The sequence below is a fragment of the Conger conger genome, chromosome 4 (assembly GCF_963514075.1).
Source record: "Conger conger chromosome 4, fConCon1.1, whole genome shotgun sequence".
NCBI lineage: Eukaryota > Metazoa > Chordata > Actinopteri > Anguilliformes > Congridae > Conger > Conger conger.
In genome coordinates this window covers 25,748,421-25,770,870 of record NC_083763.1, presented here as the reverse complement: position 1 = coordinate 25,770,870, position 22,450 = coordinate 25,748,421, and the positions used below count along the sequence as shown (strand labels likewise).

Here is a 22,450-nt window from a genome sequence, read left to right as displayed (position 1 = left end):
TTAACCTGTGACACCACCTCGGGTTTTTTTTTCCGCCCGGCAACAGCAGGCGACTGGCTGACCCTCCTACATCACCCCCTCCTACTGGCTGACCCCCCCTCCCTTTTACAGAATGCTTCCTGTTCCTGAGAGGAATAAGTCAAATGTCACAGGCTCAGACTGAAAGTTCTTAATGAATGAAAAGTTTTTGAGATGCGCACGGGTCTTTGAGAGGTGTGTGTGTGTGTGTGTGGGGGGGGGGGGGGGGTTGTGGCAGGATGAAGGCCTCAGTTGTTTGACGGACTGAAGGTGCCCCTGAGCCATGGTGGGGGGGGCAGAAGAGGGGGTCACCAGGGACTGGAGGTAATAAAGAGGAAAGCCCTGTTTCCTTGGTTTACCCTTTGCCCCATAATGAGGGCTCCTGACACCAGACGGCAGTGATGTGACACATTTGGCAGCAAAGCAAATTGACCTGGGATTTTTCACTCCTGATTGACAGCTCCTCAACTCTCCCGGCTCTAAATAGGGGTGAAAGGGGTGGGGCGGGGTGCACCAGATCTGGGGTGGTAACCATGAGGGGTGCAAACGGAACAAACTGTGATTGGGGAATGAAACCGTAGCTGGTGAGGACTGAACCGGACACACTGGGGGAAAGGGGGGATGGGGGGTGTGGGGGTTTGGCTAAAACCCCTGAGGTGGAGAGAGCTTATCTGGTATGGGGAGGGGGTGAACTGAAGCACACGCTGGAGAAAGTAAACAAAACGCAACTACACGGGGAGCTGTCGGCGGCCCCGAGATTACCGCTGGATCTCAGAGATAGGAGGCAGAAAAAAAACTCCCCCAAAAAACAACAGAAGACACCTGAGAACGGGCACATACTGCATGATGTCATCTATCTGTTCTTTCCATCTTATCTCTCCACACGTTCTGCCTGCCAGGACCGCGGCTACCGCTAGCGCACACCTGACTGGGCGTACATCTACACAGGGTGCTGGAAGTGTGACCAAACAACGGATTTCAAATGCTCGTGTCCATATACCAAGCATTCCAATATGCATACATAACCATGTGCACATCAACACGTTTCTTTGCTGTCCATATTTTACTCCCGAACCCACAAAAAAAAAAAAAAAAGATTAAGAGTATATGGTCATATACAGTGGGGTCAAAAAGACCACCAGTGAAAATGCATCTATTTTGCATTCTTTTCTAACTTAATACAAACTTCAATTTCAGCGAAAAGTTGAATCTTTGAAACATGTACATGAATTTCAGAATTTCTCAGTATTTGATATGTCCCCCCTATTGCTTGAAGGTCAACGTGCACTCGAGCTGGCACGTAATCCACAAATCTGTGCAAAACCTGATGATCCATGTTATCCCAGCATTATTCACAATGTTCCAAAGAGCATCTTGTGATGCTATTGAATGCTTGCCTTCTGTCAGTCTTCAATTGTCCCCATAAGTATTCAGTGGGGGTGACATCAGGTGATGGCGGATTGTGCAGCAATCCTTTCTCTTCTGTGGTCTTCAAGTAGTTCTTGCAAAGCTTTGAAGTAACTTTAATTTGCTTCATATTTTTAAAAATCCTACAACTTTCTGTTTATGTTCATGATTACATGAAAAAAGCCCCAGACTTTCAATGTGGTCACAGACTTTTGGACCCCACTGTATATATACATATATTATTCCCTCAGACACGGGAATAAGAGAACTGAGAGACCTCAGTGCCATTCTGATAACTTTGAGAAATGTGGAAATTAATCCAACAATATTAAATATGCATCAGTAACTGCGGGTACAAAATAGTAATCCAACAGCATTCAAAACAGTTAAGCACATAAGTGAAGTGCACGCTTCGTGTTTTCCTTTTTTTTCGGAAGAGAAGAGATAGACAAAACAAAGACGAGGGCATGCTTGGGCCAGATTTAACCGCTCTCAGTAATAAATCTTTACTTTTTGATGTGACAGCTCGTCTTTTCTAATAAAGGAAAAAACGTGCCGTACAAAGGTTTCACGAAAATAACTTACGTTACGGGCGGCTCTGCAGTTGAACGACAGGACTGAACGACAGAACACCATAACAAAACGTGATTCCTATTAAACTATGCACCGCATTCCGTGTGACATTAATCATCCTGACACCGCTTCAAACCGAGAATTACTTTCATACGTAACCACGACAACACCACTCGCCAAGTTGCGGTTTGACTTGAGGTGGCTTTGCTGCTCGAGAAAACAGTTTCACAACAGAAGAAGCGGGAAAACTTTGGTGTTGTAAGAATATGAGATAACCGGAAATCAAAAGTTTCAGATGAAGTGGAAGACAGGTTTTACTTCAGATAGGCTATCGTAAAGCTTAGGAGGTACAGCCTACAGAATGTTCCTGTGGCTGGTGGAAAAGGACAAACGGTAACTTTTTCAGGGAATTACTGTACATGCCATTCAATAAAGGCACCCAGACCACATCCAGCACAACAGCTCTCCAAAAATACCTCCATGGCCCAGCAGCTAAATAATTTGGAGGCCTGTCAGAGAGCGCCTGGTCAATATTTCTAACCGAGCATACTACATCAGATTTACCCTTGAAATTTGAGGATAAAATTTGTGATGAGTGACACGTTGTTTTCATAAGCAAAATAGAATGAAATTCATTAAAATTCTATAAAGCTATTTTAGGGGTTTAGTGAAGGCGGGTCATTTTTTGCCCTTAGGACAAGGGGAGGACACCGACTAGTTTAGACTACGTGAGTGTTAAGAAGCCACTCTTAGAATTGAGAGGCAGTGGTTCGCATGAGGAAAATAATCAAAAGAAGCCTCCCCAACCGAATAAGATTTACACTTAACTCACAAAATACTTGATATTGTGCAGATGGCTATAAAGACTTGCACAACTTTAGCACTTCATATGGAATATAAAGTGAATATGAATGTTGTGGTCGGGTTGTACTTTCACCATGTTGTTTTCTGTTGGAATGTGGTCATTTTAAAAAGACATTTCATTATAATAAAACTTCCTCTTAGCATGTTGTGGTGGACTAGGACCACAAATGGCCAATCCTTGGCAACCGCGTTCAATAACTCGGTGGGCCGAATAGCCAGTGGGGGAAATATTTGTCTATCCCTGAAACGCACACACGTTCACACACGTTCACACACTTTCACACACGTTCACACACGTTCACACACGTTCACACACACACACACACACACACACACACACACACACACACACACACACACACACTTCAGTGAACACAGTGTGTCCTGTATATTCACAGAATTTCCAAAATCATATTTATCAGTTTTCATGGAGGTTTCATTATATTCCATTATTTCCTCTCTTTTCGTGCAATGAGGAGACAGACCCATTTGATGGTAGAAGTGTTGATACAGAATACCCCAGCCATTCATTTCTGGAGGTAGAGTGCTGTAACGTGCCAGCCTATTCTCACTGACAGGCGGAAGTTAAATCCTTTCGTAAAAATGCATGAGGTTTGAGAGAGCAAATCTCATGCATTTTTGTCAACCCCTAGTTCCCCAATAGTGAAGGCAAACAGGCACAACTGAAGGCTTAAGATTCTATTGCATCTTGTTCACCAACTAACTTTTGTTGGCCAGTAACAAAACTTACCTGTCATTTTCAATGAATATCAATCTAGTTCAACTGGGTACTAAGTTCAACTAATAATTTTAAAACAGTGAAATGTATAAAAGATGAATAATTTATGAAAGAATACCTACTTGTAGCCGTGGACTCATCATCAGTCCATTACGTTTAGGCAACCTGGTCTAGAAATACATGTTTTATTTACCTGAATAATTTAAAGAGTATAAAAATGTATGCTTCACTTACAGTGGAAATATGCTGGGCCAATTGACCTTAAAAAGTGGTTACGAATGCTACGCAAAATTCAAACCTGACATGGTGAAGTGCCACCTTGTATATTTTGAACATTAAATTAACAAGAGGATCTATTCAGCAATTCATTAATTCACACATTCCCAGCTCAGAGATTTCAATGCCTCACTCTTCAATCACCAATTTGAATAGAGTTTGAAAAGTTTAATGGTGTTTACAAAACTGCTTACTTTATGTACAATGCAGAGTTTCTAATGCAATTTGACCATTGAACCAAAAGATTAATTAAAACCATTGACACTAGAAAGATAAGACCCCTGACACACAGATACTGAAACTATGTACACATTTGACTAATTAAAATATTTAAATGTCCTTTAAAAGTATTGCTGCAGAAGATTAATACGCTATAAAATGACAATGCAATTACTACGCAAAGACTTCGGCGTTATCAGAAAGAGACTTCTGGCATTTTCCGGGGAATGACAAAATGATAATGCTGTACTTTCAGATGAACCCAAACAATAAAGTCTGACAGTTACAGCAAATATAAAGCCAATAATCGCATCCCACTGAAACGGTGCCTGGTTTTGAATTATGACTGTGTGTACCCTTTATCAGGGCCATTCCTTTTATATCCAGAGGGGAATAAACTATTTATGTGACTGATTTTATTTTAGTTTTTTTACAATGGAGGAGACTCCTGGGAGTAAGGGAGAGATGTACAGTATGTGGGAACGGGGCTTTATTTCGGTAATGCTTTTCATATGTTTTATCCGGTTTGCGCTTTATGGATGTTCCTGTTCTTGAGTTATGGAAGAGGGGGGGGAGCAGTTGGGAACCCAGGCAAAGGGGGTAAGTTATGTACCCCCGGGGGGATGAAAGGGATAGCGGGGGCCTGGTGCAGTGAGGCGAATGGCGGGAGCCGCAGTTACAGCTGTCGCACTGCAGGGGGTGCCGGTGTGCGATCGCACACGGTACGTAAGAGAAGACCCCCTCACCGCCCCCGCACCCCCCGCCTCTGTCTTCACGGGGGTGCCTTTGAAGAGGGGCCCTCGTTCAGGGCGCGGCCCACTCCACCACATACCGCTCTGGTGGAGGGGAGCCGTCAGAGCAGTCAAAAAAAATACAACACAACCCCTGCCTGTTCGAGCCGTAATCCTGTTCCGCGCACACGCACGCACGCGTCTGCGGCTCTCTCACGTCGAGCGCTGAGCGAGATTTAAAAAGACGGGGGTAAGCGCTTGTCGGTAAAGTTCCGCCGGCGTCCCTCTTCCGAAGGCGTCTGCGTGTCGCTCCGGAGACGCTCCGGTTTCGCCTCGGCGGAGTGTTTTTGTGCAGACGCCGCCTGTTCCTTCCTCTCGTTTTCTTTCCCAACCTCCGAATAAGCTGATTAAAAGACGGGCGCTTCTCTCTCTGTATGAATATTAAGTGCGGGATTTGTGTCTGGGTTTCTGAAATTGGAAATCACAAGTTTGACTAATCAGCTTTGGTTCTCTGTCGGTGAGGTCGGGTGAACTTCATGTTCCCTCTTCATTTTCTCCGTTTTTTTGGTTTTTAAAGGAAGCCTGACCTCTGTACTGTCTGTACTCCCCCCCCCCCCCCCCCCCCACACTTCCTCCTCTTCCAAGGTCACGTTCAGCCCCAACAAAACATACCGAAATGCTCATTTAAACAGAAAGTTGCAAACTGAAAGCATACCTAGGTACACTACTGCCATTCTGTACGTTCCCCGGGCATTAAATGGTAAAAGGTGGGCATTTATATAGCGCCTTTATCCAAAGAGCTGTACAATTGATGCTTCTCATTCACCCATTCATACACACACTCACACACCGACGGTGATTGGCTGCCATGCAAGGCACTAAACCAGCTCATCAGGAGCATTTGGGGGTTGGGTGTCTTGCTCAGGGACGCTTCCGACACAGCCAGGGCGGGGGATCGAACCGGCAACCCTCCGACTGCCAGACGACTGCTCTTACTGCCTGAGCCATGTCGCCCCCCCATTAAAGCATCGGCTTTAAAGCAAAACCCCAACATACCCACCTAATGGGAGCAAACGCACCTCAAAGCCTTTTGCAAAACATTGCACACATTTGGGAGGAAAGATATCGTCGGAAAGAACCGTAGTAAAATGAGGCGAAACATTTTCCAATTGAATGTGGCCCTGGTCTCAGAATGTCCTGGTGGAGAAGAAGAGAGGAAAAGAAAAAAACAGGCCCCAGACTAATAAGGCAGCCATTAAAGACAGGGGCAGGCGGTGAGACAACTGTAGGAGTCAGAGGCGTCCACGAGGGCTCTTCAAATCAGGGCCTTATTGTTAGGGCCCTTTCAGTAGCGGCCGCCGCCAGGCTGTAGAGACGGCGCAGAAAGCCGTGTCTGACCTTGGGTTTAAGTGCGGGTAATTACCCGCCCATGTAACAACTCTGTATCTCCAGTCACATATCAGGACGGGCAATGAAGTTACAGCCTTCTCAACGTGAACGTCAACACCTCGCACCCACTTACTGATGAGAAAACGCTTTGTTTTGAGGCACGGACGAGGTGTTTTGATCCGTAATGGCTCCTTCCCCGCAGATGAACAGAGAACAGAGGAGAGCCCGGGACTCGGGCCTGTGTGCCGCTGATGAAACAGCAGAGCCATGCGGGGCCTCCCTCCCGTCACTTGGCTGTGTATCTGCCCGTTTTTTTAAAGATGTGAACACAGCTCCCCTCATCATTTATTTACCCGCTGTCTGACAGCCGCACATCACAAAATAAATTGAAAATGTGCAAATGTTTTACAAGGAAGAAAAAAACAGAACGTGGGCCGCATCCGCCGGTGAAGAAATCAACGCGGGGAACTCATTACGGACGGCCGCCCACGTTTCGGCTCACTCCCGACCCGGGGTTCTTCAGCCTTTCCGCTTCGGACCCAATCGCGGCACGTTTCCGCTCCCCAGTTCGAAGTTTGACAGCGCGGGAGAGTGTGAGGTGTGTTTTAAACAGTCTTCTCGGTGTTGTTTCACAGAGCTGAGCCTTACCTTTCCCATCGCACCGTCAGTGAAGAGTGCGAGATTGAAGCAGGTTCATTCGAAATGCTTTCGGCGAGCAGCCACCCTGCGCACGCTTTGAACAATTTTGTGCATGAGACCGTATCACTCCTTTGCCGTGTGCTTAAAGTAAAAAATACAAAATTTCACTATTCCGAGAAACAAATCTACATCGTCCCCACCCACCTCCCTCTCCCCCAGAGACACAAATTGACGAGAACGCCATAAAAACAATATTGTTTTTAATTGATATCCCAAGTAATAAAAAATAAAAAAATAAATCCAGCCATTAACCCGAGACAATGAAGCGGAGAGTCGTCTCGCCAAGCGCTAATGAAGGGGCTAACGACGCGCCCGGCCGATCCGTTATGTTTTATGGACGCCCGGAGAGCGAGGGTTCTGGCGGCGCCTCTCTCGGAGGGGCCTTTATCCGCCATCGAGGCCGTTCCCCTCCCCGCGCGGGCCGCCGTTACGCTAAACGATGAGCAGCCCCCCCCCCCCCCGGCGCGAGGGGTCCGGAACCGCCGTGGCCACGCACCGTGGAAACCAGCTTCCGCCTGCGGCCCGGAGCAATAACGAGCCCCGGGAACGGGAAAGAGGTGGGTTTCCCCCCCCGCTTAGCCTACCTCCAGTCCCCACGACATTCTCCAGAGTGATTCAATAAGGCCCGGCTTAATGAAGATGCCACTGTTTATTAAGTTTGTCCTTTTTTAAAAGAGAGCGGTAACTGCCTGGATGTTTCCGAGGCTGCCTCCCAGACGTGAGGGGAGGTTTCTGCCCCCAGCTCGAGACTGTTGGCTCCAGAGGACGTCTGCGCCACTGCTCATGACATCATTCCTCCTGTCAAAGACGGCTAATAACCGGGGCTGCCGTTATTCTCTCGCAAACCGCTAACACAATTTTTACAAGCAATTTTGTGTCATTAAAAACGCTGCTGGCCCCTCTCCGTTTTATTTGTCTGCTTGGTGAAATTCCTTGTCCATGTGTTAACTGCTTCTGTTGTCACTGCTGTCGATTTCATGCTGAATTCAGGACCAGGAGGAGTCTAACAGAGGAGTCCACGGGACACAGTTCACTTTGTCCTCATATTATTAGCGGAGGTAGTTCATTAATTTGAAAGGTATGAGCAAGTAACCTGAGAAACATCATAGTCCAAGAGCCCGCACGCCAGAAACGCCAGAGCGCTATTTTTACAACCATACCGCATCGTGAGGTGTCTGCAACCAATCCAAACCTGGCCTCGTTCACAGACACCTTGGAAATCCTCTTACGGGCAAGGCATCACAAAATTAATTTCCATTTCTCGGCGATCCATCTTCCCGATTTCATCTCCTCGTCCATTATGTTAATCGCGAAACGGATCTGCGCGATCCGACTGGCTGCTTGGAGTTCGTTCAAAGGAGGGGATTGGGAAAAACAACAGTGGGATTGACGGTTGATACATATACCGCCCTTAAAATAGCAAACTAATGCCGGTTCTTTTGACTGATCACACAGACTCCTTGACTCGACGCCATGCACGGCAAATTTAATTAGGCTCTTCATACACAGTGGCTAGCTTCAGATTAATATAAACTCCTCATCCGGCTTAGGGACGCGTTAAGAGAACTACACAAGGTGCCATCTTGCATAACAAGGTATTAAGACTACAGAGCCCACGTTTCCAAAAGCAACATCTGAGGCATATATCTCTGTTGAATGTAGTTGATCCGGGTGGATTATTCTATCGAGAGTGGATAGAGTGCCTTGTAATCAAGGCTGCAGTGAAGCCGTGAATGTTAAAATGGTGGGGCACTCGATGGCACTTGATTGTCCTGTGCCCTCATTAAGCTCGCCTTCCCAAATAATGATATTCAGAGTGCCAATCGTTTCACGAACTCCTATTTTTGGACTCACTCCAGAATCCACTCAGAGCTGCTGTTAAAAATACATATAGAACATTTTTAAAATGTAGCATTTATGATTATTAAAATGGGGGGCCATTTTACTCTGTGAGGGATGTGTCCTTGAACGGATTGGATCGCCGTCTGCAATGGCACCATTGCGGGTGTGAAAAGCGGGGTGGAAAATATGCAAAGTGGCCCTCGGTCTAGGGAACTCTTCTGAATTAATATTACAGCGGTCGGGAACACAGCAGACCACTAAGTTGCTAAAAAGCTAGCTAGTCAGCTGGACATTCACTCTCCAGTCCAGAGTTCAGTGGACTACACCATGCTATGCTATTTTAGCTAACGGTTGCCCAGAGTTATTACAGTACGCAGTTCTGTGGCAGATTCACAAAGTAGATGCCGCCCTACAGTGCAAGTTAAAACAGCAGAAGATGAGAAGACTGGAGGCCTACTTTCATTGATGCTGGATTATAGTTGGCCCCTTTTCAGAAGCAACGTGTTCAAGGTAATAACGTATGTGCTGGTGTCATTATCTTCAGTGAATTGTACCGAGATATAAGGAGAAACCAGTAACTGACCCATCCCCAGAGTGGAGGTCAGGTCTGGATTATTACTGTAAGGGAGTTGCACTGCTACAGCTGTTTTACTTTCCCCTCCCGTGCCGCAGGGTCATCGGGGTGGTGTAACGGCCTGGTCTGGAGAGGGGGAGTGTGGTGTAGGCTGTGTCTGGGTGAGATGGGGGGGGGGGGCTGTGGTAGGGGGGCTCGGAAGGCCGGCTTGCGAGGCTGCCAGGGAACAATGAGAGGAGAGTCAAACCAGCTCCCTCCGCTGGCTGACGAACACGTCGCTGTCTGAGGAGTGGAACATATTCACACGGCCCACACTGGCTTTGGGAGAATCCACCCAGAGAAGGGGAAATGTCTGAGAAAGAGGGGAGGGGGGGAGGGGGGGAGGGAGGGAGAGAGAGAGAGAGCATAGGGTAAGAGAGAAGGAGGAAGGAAGAGAGAGGGAGATAGAGAGTGAGAGAGAGGAGAGGGAAAGAAAGGGGGGGAGGAAGAGAGATAGGAAGAGAGAGGGAGAGGAGAGGGTAAGAGTGGGGCGAGGGAGAGAGGGGGAGATCGAAAGTGAGGGAGAGGGAGAGGGAGAGGGAGAGGAGAGGAAGAGGGAGACGCAGAGAGATGTGATGTCCCTGTCCTCTGTGGTCACCTGGTTTTCAATCAAATTTACTACAGGGACTATTTTTGGAAGGCGTGTGAGTGCTGCACATAACTAAAAATGAACCTGAGGATGTTTGCGGCGGGACCCATGATTAGGTTACAGAATTGGGTTATCCATCATGTGAGAACTGTCAAATATATTGGGCAGGCTCCGCCGGCCGAAAAATAAGGACACTATGCAGGAACCTTCAGTAGCTGATGAGATGAGAATTTCCCCCCCATGATTTTAATACCTCGTGCCTGAGAATTTATGCTACGCTTAACACTTCCATTAGAGGCCTAACTGCATCAACAGGGGTCTCAACCCCTGGCAGAGAAACATGTGTATCGATGCACGAGTATGCAATGCCACACCTCTCAGTTAAGAACACATGCAAAGGCGTTTAATTCACCGAATTTCGCGCAAATGAACGCGTCGGAAAACAGGCGGCCGTTCCATAAAGCCGTTCGCGTTCACCGGGAGCGCTCGTAAAACCGCCGAACTGATCAAACGCGTTCGCCGGAGCGGCCGCCTCAGAGCGGCGAGTAATTTCATCGAATTATTCGGCGGCATTGTTCCGCCGTTCCGTCGGAGTCGCCCTTCCTGATTGCCGCCGGCTCAAGCCGTCTCCCCCTCGCTCCGCGCCGGCGTGTCCCTCCCCCGGTGGAACCGGCGAGGGATTAACTCGCTGTTTACTCGCGCTGATTGCGCTGAATTAATTGCCCTTTCGGTGGCGGCGCGTATCCGCCGATCTCCGCCCGGCGCCGGATTCGAACGGCGCGCTTTTATCAGCCCCGGCGTATGCATACGGGATGAGGCTGACGGCCCTTTCATGTCCTGCTGGAATTCATTAGGCCCGGGAGAGGCTCAGCGAGGCCCGTCGATAAAGCGCGCGTGCATACGCCCGGCGTCTCTCTGCATTTACCGCACGCTCCGAGCCTGCGCTGCCCCCCCCTTTCTGGCTGTTTACTTTTCTAAATGAATGGAGTGGTACAAACAGAGAAGATAAATTGCCTCCGAATGGAGCTTCTCATCTTATACATCCCAGAGGGGCCTCCTCTCCAGAAAGGGGGGAGGGTGGGGGTGAGGGAACGAACGAGACGTGGGAGATAATTCACTTGCTTCGCCTCCCAAATACTCCCTGCTATCACAGCGTAGGCCAGGAGATAAGGCTCATGTACATTTAGAGCATTAAGGCCTCTGTACTATCCCCTGCAGTACTGTACAGTGCAGGGGGGTGTCGTGCAGTAGAGCAGGGATCGTCAAGTCTGGGCCTCGAAATGAAGTCCAAGCCCTGGTTGTCTTTTCTCCCGGGGAATTATCTTAACAATTAGTGCTGCTGATTGGCCAGCCTGTCTTCATAATTGACTCCCAGGTAAAGGGGAGGGTGGACAACCAGCAGTTGACGGCCCTCGAGGATTGTGATTTGATGATCTCTGCAGTGGAGCCTATGAAGAAAATGGGTGTGCAGCTGTAAAAATGATGAGCACAGACAGGGGGGGGAAGCATCTTCCCCCAAAACATAGGCGGGTCAAGCCGGGCCCCTTCCCCAGGGGCCCCCCGCCCAATGGAGGCCACTTCCCATTCTCTGATTAATTATTTTTACACCCAACATCAGGACTGGCACGATGGAACATAACCAGATTACTCACAAGTGGGGGGATGGTTTCTTCCCAGAGAGATATGGTGGGGGGGGGAGGTGTAGGGGGGTAATGTGAATGCACAGCAACTGCTTTAGCATTTGTTTGGCTCGGCAGAGAAAAGATATATGGGAAGCATTCAAGATATTAGAGGCATCTTATAACTGAAAACCCCCGACGACACAGTAAGTGATGAATAAATCAGGCCAATTTGTTACTGTTGCGAAGCTGCAATTAACATAATCTAGAGAGGCCCGGTTAAGAGTGCATATCTATTACACACAGTAGAAATGTGTGTTATTCACTTCCTAAAGCTTGATGAGACGGGAGATTCAGTGCTTACATTGTACACCGGTGGCCATAATTTATTCTCCTTTATTTACGTGTCAGTGCATTATCGAATAATTTAACTAATTCAGCAAATTAAAACAAGCTAACAGAGAAAAATAAATAGGACAAATTGTCTCATTTATATGTATTTATACATCCTGTTCCATTGGTCATTAATAGCACTTTCCGTTATCTATCTGAAATTCTGTTAGCATTTCGTAGCATTTTAAAGCTGCAGACACATTCTCTCATGTATCGACATGGCAGGTTTGTGGAAAAATAACCCTGTCCTGCGCTCTTGCACATCAAATGTTAGGTCTCGGAAACTCGGAGGACAGATGCTGCTTGAATGGCATTATCTGAGGAGTGCAGGCCTACTACTGCTACTGTAGCACAATACCTGGGTTGTCAGTCGAAGTCAAACACTTCTCAGAGCGTTGGCCCGGCGTCACATCGACTGGAGGACGATAACGATCGGCCCTGTTCGAAAACAGTCGCAACAGACTTGCATTCGCGGCTGAGAGGTGGCGAAACGGGGTAGCGGGAAGTGACATCAATGGCGGCCATCTCGCAACTGGGCCTACTGCACCAACCAACCCGTACGTGAATACCACGGCAATCACACACCCGAATAAAGAGTGCTGTTAAACACAATACCCAGATCGATGGACCGAAAGATTTTTTGGAATGTTTTTTCAAAGTTCTAGGTCAGTGTGTTGTAGAATTATACTTTGCTTTCTGTTACCAGTAGTGATTGTTCAGTTCAGTTCAAATATTCACTTAATCACATAATCCAATTACATATTTTTGCTTATACACCTTAAAGCAGTGACCAGCAACTCACAGTCCTCCAGGGCTGAGAGATTTTCCACTGTCCCTACACAGGTAGTCAGGTGTGCCACTCCATCACTAAAAAGTCTGGCCAATCAGTAGCATTAATCACCTGGGAGGAAAGAATATCAGGACTGGACTTTGGATTTGAGGGCCAGACTTCCCTAAAAGTGTGAAAACACAACCACCTCCAACACACTGCAGTGGTTTTCATCGCGGCCGCCGCCTCCACTCCGGTTCAGAGACGGCTCAGTCCAACCCCTCCGCCGCCCTGCCCTCGCACTTGACTCGAGCGAGGAATGCAAGCGAGCCGCTCTGTGGCTTTTCCCACCTCATTTTTTACAGCAAACATTGCCGTTTTATTGAAACGCATTGAGTGAGAAAAGGGGAAAAAATAGGATGAATTACTTGAATGTCTGAAGTTAAGTACAGAGCATCATGGAGGTTGGATTGAATGCCAGCCTTATTTCGAGTTGATAACGTTAGGGGTAGCGTGACAGCACGTAACCAGCCCACTGTGGATATGGATCTCTACCTTAATGGGCAATTAGGGCTCATTTTAAACGGCTCAGCATTATATGGTATTAGCGAACAGAGAGGATAAGCAGCCGTTGACGGCTGTAATATATTCAAATATTCATGAAATATGAAATTATTTTGATATTGAGAGTAAGGATACGGAGATAGGGACTTGAATGCATTGTACTATCTGCCTATTCCAACCATTACTTCCAGTGTTCAGAGTTCAGTGCTCTATGACACCCTTAACCTCCTGGAACCATGCACCCTCAAACAAGGAATTCAATTTAGGCTTCCCTGAGCTCTATACCGGACATTTAATTAAAATTAAAATAGATATGTATTTTAACTGCCAAGTATTATGTATCTATCTATCCATCCATATACATACTGCAGATATAGTACATAGAGACCCAATAAATGGACTTCATCCCATAGTGCAACAGTAAAATTTGAGACAGCATTTCAGAATGCTCATATATGACCACCTTTTTCTTTATAAAATCCTGGCTCGCTCATTTTAGCTTTTCAGTTACATTAAACCTCTGACTGTACTCTCAAAGCAGGATTAGAAATATATATCAAAACATCATTGAGGAAAAAGGTCTGTAATTTAAGAACTACAGTCTGACAGGAGTGGAGCACACAGGACAAACCAGTACATTTGTACAAACACACTCACACGCAAACATACTTTTATATTTCAAAACAAGCACAGTTCTGTTTAACCAACTTAACTTCTCATTATGACATTACCCAATATTTTCTGCTAATCACCTTATTCAACAGTGCCAAACTATCTGAACCCACAGCCTTCTGGTTGAAGGGGGACTCCCTATCAATTTCTCCACAGGTTACTGCTTGCTGAAGCCATGGGTCATTTAGTGATGGAGTGGCACAACTCCACGGTCTAGCTTTTAGAGGCTCACTTCAGTTCAGGGCTTCATTTCAACCCGACAATGTCTTCATTCTTCATGCTCACTTGCCCTTGATTTGAGGCGAGTAATGGCCAAGGTGACCTGGATACAAAGTGCTTGCCTTTAGTGCGGTGTTCCGACTCCCAACGAGCTGAATGGTACCTTTCACGGCAGCCGTTCACCGTTGACGTGTGAGTGCGTGCGGACGGGGGAATGAGAGGCATTAATTGTAAAGTGCTTTGGATAAAAGTCAATTTTGCATCAGCATGTGGAAAGAGGAAGAACATTCCAAGACCCACTCCCTGAATTTCTTCCTCTTTTAAACCCAGACTCCACCAAACAGCCGAGATGTTACGAGACGTGATGAGAGGGTTTTAGAACATCTTTATGAGAAAGTTTTATTGGTGTGGACTGTCCAGTTGTAGAACATCTTTATGAGAAAGTTTTATTGGTGTGGACTGTCCAGTTTCAGAACGTCGGATCTCGGTGGCCGGCATTTCGAAAACTGAGCATGTCAAGTCTTAAGCCTTAAGTTTTAGAACGATTAGTGCGTTAACATTACAGTTAACTCAGGTCGTCGCTGAAACAGTAATTTATTTGTTTACCTGGCACTCATGTGGACTGCCTAGTCCAGGAGTCGGCAACCCTGGTCCTCACAGGGTGTGCTGGCTGTCCTTGTTACTCGGCACTTTGATCAATGAAAGCCACTGATAACACGGTTAACTCACCTCACCTTGTTTCTTGGGTCTGAATCGGTTGCTTATTTTAAGGTGAAAACAAAAACCAGCACACCCTGCGGCAGCTCTCTAGGACCAGGGTTGCCGACCCCGGGCCTAGTCCATACTTTTTGAGATTCAAACACGGACGTTTCCGATTTCTCTAGTCTCGTCTCATCTCAGCTGTATGGTGGAGGCTGGACTTTAAGCCCCTACATCTCCTCAAGCAGTACGATTGACAACAAGGCATGGTGGCGCTACTTCACCACAGAGTAAACCTCCTCTGCTCTTCCCCTGGCTCCAGAGGTGTGACCGAAGTGTAATATAAGGGGCTAGGAAGTCAATTTGGGCCCACATTACAAACTCAGAATACTAAAACGCCATAACCATTTTTGTTGTAGGTTCGCATGTAATTGCTTTTATAATGATTGCCACAGAATCCTTTTGGGATTAACTTTTTCCCCAACTGACTGAGTTTAGCAATCAAGAGTTCTTGCTTGACCACCTGCAGCTGATTGCGTTCAATCTCGAAAGTTGGCTGCATGGTTGCTGTAAGGAGTTTTAGCATTGTGTCGATTTCCAGGCACCTTGAAAACACAATATTCAATATATAACAAGGAAGTACCTGCAGTCATTTCTGTGGTTGAGATGCAAAAAAATATTTATATATCAGAAAAGCATTGGGCAAGAATTAATCTGAAATATACTTGCAGAAGTCATAGAAATGTATAATTATAAAATTTTACAATTATAAATAAACTACACTTCACCTGTCACAATAAAAGCGTGGGCTGAATTCAGTGCATAATGCATTCCCTCTGAATATCACTGCCACGCTGAACTACGAAAAAGCTATTACCTCAGAGAGCCAGAAAACAAATAAAATGAAAACTGAAGCAACAGAAATATTCTGGCTGGAGATTCTGACAGCGTGTACTACAGTTTTCAACCGCTCTGCGGACGGATGACAGGTTTCACAACTTAGTTTATGAGTGAAGGGAAGAGCGGACGTGGAGGGATTCCAGAAACATCTCTCTTGTTATTTTCTGGAGCAGCAAGAAGCACTTTTGAAATATTGTTGGCCGGGCAAGCTGCCTCAGCTAAACAGCCATGGGACAGGTCCCAGTGACACGAGAACACAGAATATATTGTACTGAATGGATTTTTAGCACTAACACTGGTATATGAAATTGCATTTTTGATCCCCTTTCCAGCAAAGGCCTGCAGACACTCTCTGTTGATATCTGTAGGCTAGCTGCCTGGCTTTAGCAGCGAGCTTACCGAGAGTCAAGCGTGTTTGTGTATGTATGGAGCGTATTTCGCTTCTCCGTGGCTAGTCCTTACAGCTTCAAGGTGATATTCTTGACAGTATAATATAACTTACAATATTTCCCCCTCCTGTTGTCTTTATATTATGCATGCACCCTGTATACACAATACAACAATAATTTACGTCTAGCTTTCTTTAGCATAAGGTTTGACAGAACCAAGATGCCAGCAATATATACAACCAAGCAATCTCATTAATCTTATTCAGCTAGTTCATTAATCTGATGAGCAGAAGCACTTATCAAGCATTACTTTTTGAAAACATTATCCATTTACACAGCGGGCAATTCATGTACACACACTGCAATGGCACACATACAACTGAGGATTTGCGTATGTAAACACGTAATCCCAGTCGCGACCATTCCCTTTACAACTGCACTGCCTCCAAACCTGCAGTCTGTGTAGACAAGGGTGGTCCAATCTTACACAAAAAGGACCGGTGTGGGTCCAGGTTTTTGTTTTAGCCCAGCACTATGACACCTGATACAACTAATCAACTAATTATGGTCTTCAATCAAGACCTGATAAGTAGTAGTAGTTTATATGGTCCCTGGTACGCATGTACCAAAACATTACTCTCAATTAATGATGCTTTGCACCAGATTTTAGCTACAAGCTAACTTCAACCTGCAGTCCCAGGGCAAGAAATTATAAAAAGTAGAATGAGTAGAATTACGTGACATACTGTCGCGCTTGGCTAAAAGAACAACCTGCACCCACATCGGCCCCTTTCACATAAGATTGGTGAAGATTGGACATCCCTGGTGCAGACCTACTGAGGTTCAGGTTCAGTTTACTGTTTTCACAGTGGCACAACTTTCACACAATTTTCAATTGGCTTTGCTCAATTAAACGGCCATGTGAAATGAAACATAACCTTTTCTTGGAAATCCAGCCAAAAGAACTGCAGCTATGTTTTTAGCACCTTCGCTGTGCTTTTGGCTTCTCGCGTTATTACTCATTGTGTTTTCAAAGCTGGGCGAGTGCAGTTTATTTAAACTAGATCTGGAAGCTTTGAACAGCGCCATGCATTCCAGCTCCCCCCAGTGGGACCCGGAACTTTCCTCGCGGCCGAGAGCCGGCTCTGTTTTCCCGCCAAACGGCGATAAGGCAGCGCCGTCAGACCCCACGGGGGTCATGTGACCACCACCAGATGGCTCTGGCAGCAATATCCATTTCGAAGAAATCAAAGATAATGCTAATTATTATGATTTTCAAACGCAGGGGGGAAATATTCAGAGCTTTGGTCTGGCTCAGAGAAAAAGTAGCAAAGTGTACCGTGTGCGCCACTATCCCCTGCCCTGCCCACGGAGGCACAGAGAACGGCCCTTTGTCTTCGGTAACTCATCTGGGAGTTCCCAGGGAGAGGACGACTCTCTCCAAATTACAGGGGACGACAGCCGAAACTTAAACTGCCGCAGATGAAACAAGCAAAACAACAAATTACATGGATTCCACAACCACAGAGGCCACAATGGGGGCTGCACTCTACACACAACACAAGGTTTTTTTTACTTTTTGACATTTTTTTTTATAAAACCCAAACTCACTAACTGTAATTGATTCTAATTGCTGCAGACTGGATAAGTACTAGAGATGCTGCCTGTCGGTGGAAATAAAGATTGGTAGGCAGGGGTTAATGGTGGCCACCGTGACAGCAATAGAGTAAATATGAGAAACACCCAAAACCAGGGAGTCAGAACACTAGCATAACAGGCATCAGGTGTCAGGCAGAGTTTGCTAAATGGATCCACCCTGTATCAGGCTACACACACTGCATAAATCGTGTCTGACTTCCAGTAAACAACAGGGCTAGAAACCCTTGCAGTCGTGCTGGAGTGCCACAACAATTTCTGCTAATAACTTTCAGCCCGGTTTCAAATGCTGAGATGTAAAGGCAAGGGCAGAGAAAATATGTTTCTGCCGTGTGCATTAATCTCAGCTGTGATTGACGGCAGAGGTTGAATTATTTCCCCCTGGTTCTAATCCACTTCCTGTTCCGTGACCTTCCCAAAGGAAGTTCATTCCCCTCTTATCAAGTCATGTTTTTCTTTTCATTGGTGTCGCAGGCAAAATGTGAAAACTTCAAAGGGGTTTTTTTTATGAACAAAACCCTGTTACTCAGTCAATCAGCAATTTTCACAACCACAAGGCTCCAGGACATGCAACCTTGAAGGACTGGGGGGAAAAAAACGTCTAACTTCGTATGTGCATAATGGAGACAGACTTTTCAAAATACTAAAAATCCTTTTACTCTCCTTTTCTTAATATTCGGTTACGTTAGAAGTGCACATTATAATTGGTGGGTTATATTATTGTTGTTTGTTTTGATGAAATAGAGAGAGGAGAACACACAAGTGCCAGCAGCGAATAGCTGCTTGGATGTGAAGTGATTTAAGCTATTTTTAATACAAACTGTGAAATTCTGAGCTAACAATGAACATAGATAATTAACTGGATGAGCGACTAATCACTGGGGAAATCTAACTGTGAATGCTACTTTTCAAAACAACAAACTGACACCAAGCAGAGCCAACCTTTCTTTTTTGAAATTAAATGTACATTATTAGGGCGGTGCTGTGGTCCTATCCACAGAGAAGGGAAAAAGATTTACAGCAACCCTAAATCGACTTCTTTAGAAATAAATAAATAAATAATAATAATAAAACAAAAAATAATAATATAGGGCTGTTGTCGTTATCAAAGGCGTAGTCTGCGCGCACACACACAAAGACACACACACGCACCCTAATGTGCATCAGTGCCCGTTACTGTGGAATAATCATAAAAGTGGCATTTCCAGCCAATGGTCTCGAAGAAGAGATTTCACGTCTCACATGACAGTGTGTGGGAAATGAGATACAGAACAAAGCGGAGCAGGAGGGGAGGTGGGAGGTGAGCGTGGAGGGGAGCGGGGGAGCGCAGGTGGGGGCGAATGGCGGCCGAGGGTGAGTCACCATGACAGCGGAGCGCCCGGCTGACAGCCGCACTCCGATCCCTGCCCGGCAACACCTCCGTGCCCCTTCTCCCGATCCGCCATGGCAACCGGGGCGAAGAGGAGACCGCCGGGCAGCCGGACAGCCGGAGCGGAAAGGCTTATTCCCTGTCCTCGAGTCCCCGGCGCCAACAAAAGTATTTAGAGTGCAATCTAAAAAGCGTCAGTCAAAAAACTTGACCCAGAAAGATGTGTCACCAATTTGTAAGTCAAAAGATGACGGCCATTTTAGCTGAAACGAGGCCGATTCCAGTCGGGGTCGGGTTTCGGGCCGAGTTTAAGGCATTTGGCGACAAGCAGTCATTACCGTGAAAATCATTTCAGAACCGTACGAGAAGTAATGGTGCATCTGTTTGCAATTATGGTCCTCATGCGGCAAGGAATTTCACAAAGCTGCTTTCGCCGAGAAGCGCGATAAACACATGATATAAATAGTGCCGCTATCGCCGCGGAGATTCGACGAGGTAATTGCCGATAACTGACCGTTCGCACATAAGTAGAATTGCTCACTAATGTGTTAATATTCCTGGCAATAAAGCTCTCGCTGTGTTTGTTAGTGTTAATCTCCCGTTGTTTTTTGTTTTTTTTAGATTTCAGCAAAAACTTGGATACGACAAAACTATATCAGATGTTTGATTAAGCCGTTCGCCCCCACAAACCGCTGGAGCCCAACCCTTCTGAAAACACACTTCGGTTACACTTCACAAGGCGTTAAGTCTTCGACGCAAACGGAAAACGTTATTCTGCTGACGCTTAACATTAGGGATATAACAGAACCGTACGTCGTGTACTAAAACTGCCATAGTTCATAACAGGATCCGCTGGCTCTCCAGTTCCCCTCAGCTCCGAGAGGCGCATACATTAAAGCAGCGCGGCGGTAAATAATAAATCAAGGCTAAAGTAATTCTCCGCTCCGTCGCAAAGTTTATTACGTCCGATGGAATCGCCTTACAGGGGGAGCTGGAGCCCTGGGATGACTCTCTCACCTGCGGTTTGGGCGCAGAGCTCCGCCGTAAACAAGCCTCTGCTTCGGCGGAGAGAAACGATTGCTTCCCCCCCCCTACCCTGAGGGTACAGGCGTTGGCTGGCGCACGATTTCACGGTGCATTTGACGGAATAAACCATGAAATCCCCCCCGCAAGCCCGGGCTAAGCCCAGGGAAAGGTCACCAGCACGGCGTGACTGACAGGTGCCACTCCCGACGGCAGGTTCATTAGGGGCGGTGACTCGGGGTCGCCTCAGCGGGGAGGAGTTTGGCGCTACACCGAGATGAACGTTTTCACAACCGCACGACGCAAAGGGAAACAATTAGCTCCAATGCCTCATTAGGAGGAGCTGGAAAAGTCAGGGGAATACGATATTTGTGTGAAGGAATGAAAGAACGGCGCGAAAAAAGATGAAATCATTTCACAAAAGCACATTTTGCGGTTCCGCAACTGATCTTTTTGTAAAGACGTTCACGTTAATTAGCGCTCGCACGGTGTCCGATTGAGGTGGATGAAAGCAGCAAGGCAAAACGTCGGGAATGCAAGTTCACTGAAAACAGTCATGTCTGAGGAGCTGAGTCCCAAAAGCTTTGCTGTGTTAAAGCCAACTCCAAAGTCAGTGTACGACTGAAGCTTCCACGTAAAAACTAATAAAAACTGATTAAACAATAGATTTACTGTACTTTGCACAATACTGGGATTCGATTTGAAACTACACTTCTATGCTTAGACAATAGAAACCAGATACAAACCCATAGAATCATGAGTACCAAAGGGGGCTATGCATGTATAAACTACTGAGAAGGACAGAAACAGTTACTGAACATATCTCACCTGGTCATATTTAAAAAGAAAATGGAGGTAGAGTTTAAAATAAAAGTCTCCCGCGCATTAAACATCACACATTGTGCCCACTCCTGCGGACACATGCAATAATGACTTTCCTCTCCGTGGGAGGTGCAGGTGAATTGACACCAATTCAGCTCTCGCCTTTTGACAAGGTGCGTGCAGGATTTATCATGATCCGGGATAATAAAAGAGACAGTATGTTATTAAATTTTCACACCCCGAGAATTATTGATGGTTTATGTTTCTGCGAGTCATGACTAAGAGGGGACATTTGGGGTTTGGAGGAATAAAACTTCATATGAAGTTATCTACTGGCTTTCTTCTTTGCTTCAAGTCTCGACTGCAGGGACTAAGTCACTCACACAAACAACATAAAAAGTAAAAGTAAACAAATAACAGCCCTCCCCACCACATGTGACGTGTGAATGTTCTGACTGCGGAGCTTGTCCACCCTAGCTGAAGACACTTCTCTTTATGCTGTACCTTGGCTAGCTTTAACTTTCCTCCTCAGCAGGAGTGCCCAAATCAATTACCACTTGTGTATCACCTGTCTCAATCTTTCAGTCTTCTTACTGTACTTTGTGTTTTCAAAGGACTGTTGCATTTGTATTTATCTTGGCATTGTAGTTATTTACCTTATTACTTACTGACTTGGCCTATTTGCCATGTGTCTAGTACTTGATGTTCATGACTGTAGTCAACTGGTTCTTTGTGAATTGTACCTTATCCCACCTGTTCTGTAGTCTGTTATAATCACCTTGCAATTCCGACATTACAACAGCAGGATATTTGAGCTCCAAACTCCAATAAACTCCAATAAAACTACATAAGATACTGACACATGCTTTTATACCCCTCAGCAGGCAATAACTCTTATCAGTCCCTTATATAGCTGCACTGCGCTTTACCACCCACATATCGAGCATTTGGAACGTCAGTTACCATGGAATTGCCTGTATGCACTAACTGTTCACCACTTTGGATAAGAAGTGTGCTGAATAGCTAAATGTAATTTAACGTAAGAGGAGCGGTGGTGAGCCGGCGTCGCCCCCTACCTGTCGGCGGAGGGAGGCCGGCCGTTGCGGGGCTTGTTGACCTGCGCGTACAGCGCTTCCAGCGACAGCCCGTCGTCACGGGGACTCTGCGGCCGGTTGTAGCCGCTGTCCACCGAGGAGTCCAGGGAGCCAATGCCGGCGTACGGGTGCTCCTCCTCCGCGCTCAGGAACTGGTCAAAGTCCTGGATCTCGGCGTAGTCCCTCTCCCGCGCCTGCCTCTCGCGGATCTCGCGGGTCTTCGCCTGAATCCTGCAGACGGACACAGGGAGACATGAGCACTGGATGTTAGTAAGGAGGGGTAGGGCTGCATGATATGACGAC

At 46.4% G+C, this 22,450-nt stretch overlaps 1 protein-coding gene across 3 annotated transcripts in view; it reads right to left on the bottom strand.

Moving 5' to 3' along the window:
• The window catches only part of pard3aa (par-3 family cell polarity regulator alpha, a), a 390,604-nt gene that overhangs the window by 58,169 nt on the left and 309,985 nt on the right, over positions 1–22,450 (bottom strand). For all 3 annotated transcript variants that reach the window (XM_061238372.1, XM_061238374.1, XM_061238373.1), the window contains one exon: positions 22,130–22,378. In XM_061238372.1, the coding sequence (XP_061094356.1) occupies positions 22,130–22,378 (249 nt within the window). The remainder of the gene's footprint in view (positions 1–22,129; positions 22,379–22,450) is intronic.